The sequence below is a fragment of the Calonectris borealis genome, chromosome 25, assembly GCF_964195595.1.
Source record: "Calonectris borealis chromosome 25, bCalBor7.hap1.2, whole genome shotgun sequence".
Taxonomy (NCBI): Eukaryota; Metazoa; Chordata; class Aves; order Procellariiformes; family Procellariidae; genus Calonectris; species Calonectris borealis.
Window position 1 is genome coordinate 3,572,511 of NC_134336.1, and position 5,888 is coordinate 3,578,398.

Here is a 5,888-nt window from a genome sequence, read left to right on the forward strand (position 1 = left end):
CAAAATAAGAACACACTTCCCAGATTACTTATATCAGGTTGCAAGTGTTATTAACTAAAACACAACCTCCCCCCTCACAAACTGCTCTTCTCCTAGCATAGGAAGATGTAGACCTAGCACTCTTAATTGGAATAAAACGTCCCCGTGAGGATTTTAAATGGCATAATCAGTCCAGCAACTTTTTTCATGGAGGTCTTACATCCAAGACCAATTCTAACAAATCTGCTGTGACTTAAATAAGTATGAAATAGGACTGTTAATATAATAGTAGGATCTAATCAGCAGTGAACAGAGAAATGATTATAGGCATGTGTCCTATGCATTATACTTCAGTAGAGACACACAATCTGAATGTAAGCAGTCTAGTTTACTTGAGCTTCACAAACTTGAACTGTGACAAGCACATATTGGGAGTACATTGCAAATTGGAAGAATGTTTAATTCCCTTTGCTCTTGTAGTGCCTCATTTTTGTTTAATTGTACTCTTGTGTACTTCAGTTTAAGAGCAGTCATTCCCATTATTACTCTGTAATTGTTTATGACTGTTAAATACTTCATAGCTTTTAAAATATTGCTGTTTCTATTCCTGTTACAGACACGTGGTGCAGATCAGCTAAACAAATGTCTAATTGTTCTTTGCTGGCTAGATTATAGAGAAAGGGTTTTAGTAGAAGACTATACTTTATTAGACAAAGGAATTAAAGCTGAATATGCTCACTGAGTATGTAAGAAATCAAGAACCATTTACATCAGCTTTTGTCTGCTCCCAAGGATTATTATATAAATCATAATGTTCCTGCTAATGTCCAGATTTGGTTGTCTGGCAGGCAGACTTCTGTCACTTTGAGTATAGAACGGGTCTGTAAGTGTACTCAGTCTTATAATAATGGGATGTGATGCATGTGTGAAAGGAGAGAAGAAATTGTAATTATGTTCTGTATTATTTTTTCAGATAACAAAGATCACACCGTGTGGAAACTGCACTTTATTTTAGGTATGTAGAGATATCACAAAGGTGGTCATCTGTCTTTAAACTCTCTTGCTTCTTCTGACAAGCGTTACTCCACGAAAAGTCATAGTCTGTAGAAGACAAATATGCGTACCTTATTTTTCATTTAGACTTTAAGGAAATCTATTTATAGCTAAGTGGCTAGAAGTTTCAGTAATTCATGTATAAATCCATCTTATTCCACAAGAAAATACATTTACAGTACCTGCCTATAAATGTGTGTATAACATTCATACCAAAGAAAATTTTTTTACAGAACCAGTTCTGAAGATGGAAAATCTAAATATAAATGCCATCATCAACTACATTTTGTCATCCTGTTTTAAGAGTATTGTTGATGCTACCAGAAGGATCTGCTTCCTGTAATAGAAATCCACTGTCCCAAATAGTAATGGGTTCTTTTGCCTGGTGTTTTGCATACTTAATGTTAGAAAAGTAGTCTGAGATACTCAAAATGATCTTAGGAAATTGTACGTCCAAAACATATAACTTTAATGTAGTTAGCTGTCATGCTTGTAGTAGTCTTTACCCAAGTGGACACTTCTTAGAAGCCTAAAGAGCTTAACTCTATAGAGAAAAGCTCTTTGTCAGTATTGAACGATTTAGAACTAATTAAAGAACTTTGAAGAATTGTAGGTGGAACAAGTGTATTGTAAATTTTCAGGTTTGACTGAGCCTTTACTTTCTTTTCAGAGCCAATGCTGTGGATAAATCTAAGGGTGGAAACACTGCTCTAGTATTCTAGAGGAATTTATAAGGTGTCTTTCTGCAACACGCTCAGAGCTAAAGCCATTCACACTTCAGTGCCTAGAATTGACCCCAAGGTAGTAATTAATAAAAAGATTTGTTGAGCAGGATGCATTAAATATATGAGCAATGTTTAAAGGAGAGTCATCTAAGGCAATTGCTTTTAATAAGAAACAGGAATAATAAAGGATACTAATAGTATTTTCCACTAACTGTGGTTATTTTGAAATACTAAAATTCTGTATCTGCAGATCTAAGCACCTGTAAGGAATTCTGCAAGTAATGTAGTAATTTTGGGGTGAGGATTTGAGCCTACACTAAGAGCTGATCAACATAGAACATTTTTTTCTTCAGAATTTTTCTCAATAAGCCATTATTTTCTAACACTTACCTCTACCATTTCACTTCCTTTAATTTCTTGCTCATGAGAGAATTTTTCTGATTTGCACACAAGCTTCCCGTTTACCATGTTCACAGTACACTGTTGAAGCAGATTTAAAAATTACAAAAAAATTTAGATTTTGGAATTCATTAGAATAAGTAGGGGACTACATAATAGGAAATAAATGATACCGGTGCTTCATAATCACATCTGCTAATTTAAACTGAAGACCACAGCATTTTAATAAGAGTTTTAGAATAAACATTTCTGTTTGTTGAAATGTATGCTAATGGAAATGGTACAAACAAGTTTCACTCATGCACAGAAACTGAAGTATAAGGATGAATAGAGAGATGCATCCATTCCTGAAATACATTACCTTTAGCTTTCTGCCATCCATAGTAGTAATGTCAGCCTCTTTTCCAAGCGTAAATGAGTTAGTTACAGATTGCTTGGGTGTTTTCGATGTCACAATGAAGTCATCTCCTTTTTGTTGTATTTCAACAACAGGCTTAATATCTTTGGCGACTTTGATAAGGTCATCTGACAATGCTGTAAAAAAGGCAAAAAATGACTTTTTCTGTTATGAAGTAGTGTATTGATATGAAACAGCAAATTATTTTTTCTGATAAAGGTGCAAAAGATACAAACCAATAATGGAAAGTGATGTCCAAGTTAAAAGACAAATCCTCTTTTGGATTCCTCATTTCCCTATGGGCATATTGTTCCATTCCATCTAGTCTGTATAGATTTTGGTACTATGTTTGTTACTCTTGTGTCAGAATACGTATTGTTTCTTTCAGTAACAGCTTGCCATGTGATGGCATTTCTTCATGAGGAAAACCATGTGTGTGTTATTTTGTTTCCCTCACCTCTTCCCAGGGAGATTGGCGGTGGGGGTTATCTGTCTAGTCAGAGCTGCAACAGTGCAAGTAACCTCAAACTACCTTATCAGTGTGTCTCTAGCATGATTTGAGAGTGTCATCTTTAGCAGTAGAGGGATTGGTTCAGGCATCATACTATAGGACTAGGCTTTTCAACTGTAACTGAGTTTTATTCTACTGAACATCTCTTATATACATTTAAAAACCCCAATGTGAATGTTTTGCCAAGATTGACAAGAGGCTAAGTGCATTTTTATTAATGTGGGCACATACTAAGTCTATTCCTTAGAGATTACTAAACAGGTATAACATGTATTAATCGCTAGTGCTGTAGAAAGTGCCTGCGCTACTAATACACATTGGAAATCTGTATACGTCATTGACAACTTGTTTCTAGTTAAATGGATTTATAAAGTTATGTGTTAATCAAAACAAGTTGATTGCTGATATACCTCTTCTTTCATGAGGGACTCATCTTATGTTAAGATAGGGATTTGGGGGTTATCTGTAACCTTTCTACATCGATCTGTACAATTTTCAGCTTCTTTTTGTTTCCAAATTAGACATAACAGACTTAGCTGGGAGGGCGTAGTTTGTCATAAAACAAAAGAAAAAAAACATAGAAATACAGTAATAAAAGATGTCATGCAAAGTGTGTGTTGCAATCCAAATTATTTCAAAAGTAACTAGACACTTACCAAGAGCTTTCAGAAACTCTTCATAGTTCTCTTGAGCATAGACCTGCCAGGTTCCATTGAATGCCATTATGGATGTTATAATGCAGTTTAGGGCGGTGAGGCTAGCAGGAAAGTGAGGGCTTTCCCTGGTCATTCGGATGCTATTTATGAAAAGTGAAAGGCCAGCCCAAATTGTGAGATGACTGGCTAATTATTAACCATGAAATAACAATTATTAATCATTTATTTGTTCTTAATGATCATAACCTCTAGTTCATTCTGCTTTGTAGAAAGCCTTACCTTGACCAACTGGTTTGGGATGTTATCTTTATCATGGGTTACTGAACTCGGCTAATTATTCATAATTGTTGTAAAGTGTTGCATGGATTAATTTTTCCTTTTGTTCCCAGCTTCTATGTTTAATACATTTTCTGTGTTTTGGATAGAATTCTTCAGATAAAATGGCATAATTTACAATAGATGCGAGGTAATTACTGTCTTACAGCAGGAACTTCCTAATTATCACAATATTCTCTACTATGGGCACTTGGACCTTAAATGGTGGGAATAAAATCCACAGTTATTTCTTCCAGAATTTTGGGCATCCAATTTCTTGAGAACAGGGAAAATCGTGTTGGAGTGGGACAGTCAGTTATGACTTTATCCAGTAGATGTCAGTAACGTGTATCTAAATCTGTATTAAATTCTGGGTTTTTTTTGTTTTTTTTTTTTTAATATTCACTGCATACGTAGAAGATTAAAGGTAAAATAAAACACGGAACATTGCTTGGAGACCGAAATGAAAGAAGTAAATGGGATGTATTATTTTTCTTCTCACCAATTGCACCAAGAATTCCTCATCATTATAGTTATTGAGTGATATTCCTTGCTGTCTGTGCAAGCATGACTGTTGATTTTGGAAGACATTCATTATATTATGTGTCTTGCAATTATATTGCTTAATTCAAATAGAGCCTGTATCCCAGGGGTAGGTGACCTTTCTAAGTTAACTTTTATTACCCCATATCAGTCAGTAATTCTTCTATTTAAATAGAAAACCAGTGCTGAACTTCTTACAAATTCACGACTTTTTTTCAGTATCTAATTTTAAAGAAAATTTACACACAGAGAGCCAATTTTGTAATTACATTTACATATTATAATACCTGAGTAGCAAGGATGAGGTACTGATAATGAATAAGGCCGTATTTGTATGGCGTGTAACACACATGGCTCTAAAAGGTACATGTTTATATTGGAGTTATCATAGGACATGATTCGTCTATTTTACCATAGAGTAATGTTAATGATGCCATCAGTATGTCTTGCTTTTCTTCATTCACTGTAAGAAGAATCTAGACAATTAGCTAAGCTCTCACTTATTAATATTATTAAATTTAATAATATATATTATATACATTTAATTTAATTTTAAGTAATGTCTGAAACGTAACTGCCTTTGGTCAAATGATTGGCAATCCTGTACAGGATTGCTGTGCTCATTTACATTGACACTGGAACAGCAGTGTCCCTCAAGTAACCAGGAAAAATATTGTGAGGACAGTTTATACAGTTTATGCAGCAAGGTAAGATGCTATTTTGCTGAATAAATGCATTTAGCTGGATGGCTGTATTAGAAGTACAATCACTTTTTTATCTCTCACTGACAGTTTTACTATTAGAAGCTGGGACTGTAGCTGTGGCTTCAGAGCAGGCCACACTTCTACATCCACAATAATCTAACACAACTAATAAACCTAAAAATCTCTTTAATTCCAAAGAATATAGGTTCAGTAGGATGGAAGGATCTGGGTCCACCTCTGTAGACGTTTACTCAATCCTTTTGTGTAAATGTATTACTGCGTGTCAGTGTATATGTAGAAGCTGAACCTTATAGGACCAAGCCTTGAAAATGTCACTGCCTTGTTTTCTTCCCATATGGCTTAGGTTTGTAAAGGTCTATACTTCAAGGCCCTGATTCAGCACAGTACTTAGGAAAATTCCTAAGGCCAACTGATTTCGAGATGGATGTACTTGACGACAGTGCTGAGGTGTGACCAAGGATATAAGTTTAATAATACACACACACAAGCTACAAGATAATCAGGAACACACAGTGATTTACTACAAGAAAACTCCACTGAAAGCCTGGTTCTCATATGTGAATCCTTTGGTATTTCCCACACAGA

The 5,888-nt window shown here is 34.9% G+C and overlaps 1 protein-coding gene across 1 annotated transcript; it reads right to left on the minus strand.

The window, feature by feature from the left end:
- Positions 1–970: 970 nt before the first annotated feature.
- LOC142092751 (fatty acid-binding protein, liver) lies at positions 971–3,832 on the minus strand. Its single transcript, XM_075173150.1, has 4 exons — positions 3,721–3,832; positions 2,518–2,690; positions 2,148–2,237; positions 971–1,080 (listed from the first exon to the last, which is right to left on the minus strand). Exons 1-4 carry the CDS (start codon positions 3,785–3,787, stop codon positions 1,030–1,032), a joined length of 381 nt encoding a protein of 126 aa, XP_075029251.1. The 5' UTR covers positions 3,788–3,832; the 3' UTR covers positions 971–1,029.
- Positions 3,833–5,888: the final 2,056 nt, after the last annotated feature.

Coding starts and splice junctions, on each gene's coding strand:
- LOC142092751 (XM_075173150.1), bottom strand. CDS start 3,787: ATGGCATTCAATGGAACCTGGCAGGTCTATGCTCAAGAGAACTATGAA. Junction 2,691..3,720: donor AGAGTTTCTGAAAGCTCTTG/GTAAGTGTCTAG, acceptor CCTTTTTTACAG/CATTGTCAGATGACCTTATC. Junction 2,238..2,517: donor TGGATGGCAGAAAGCTAAAG/GTAATGTATTTC, acceptor CTGCTTCAACAG/TGTACTGTGAACATGGTAAA.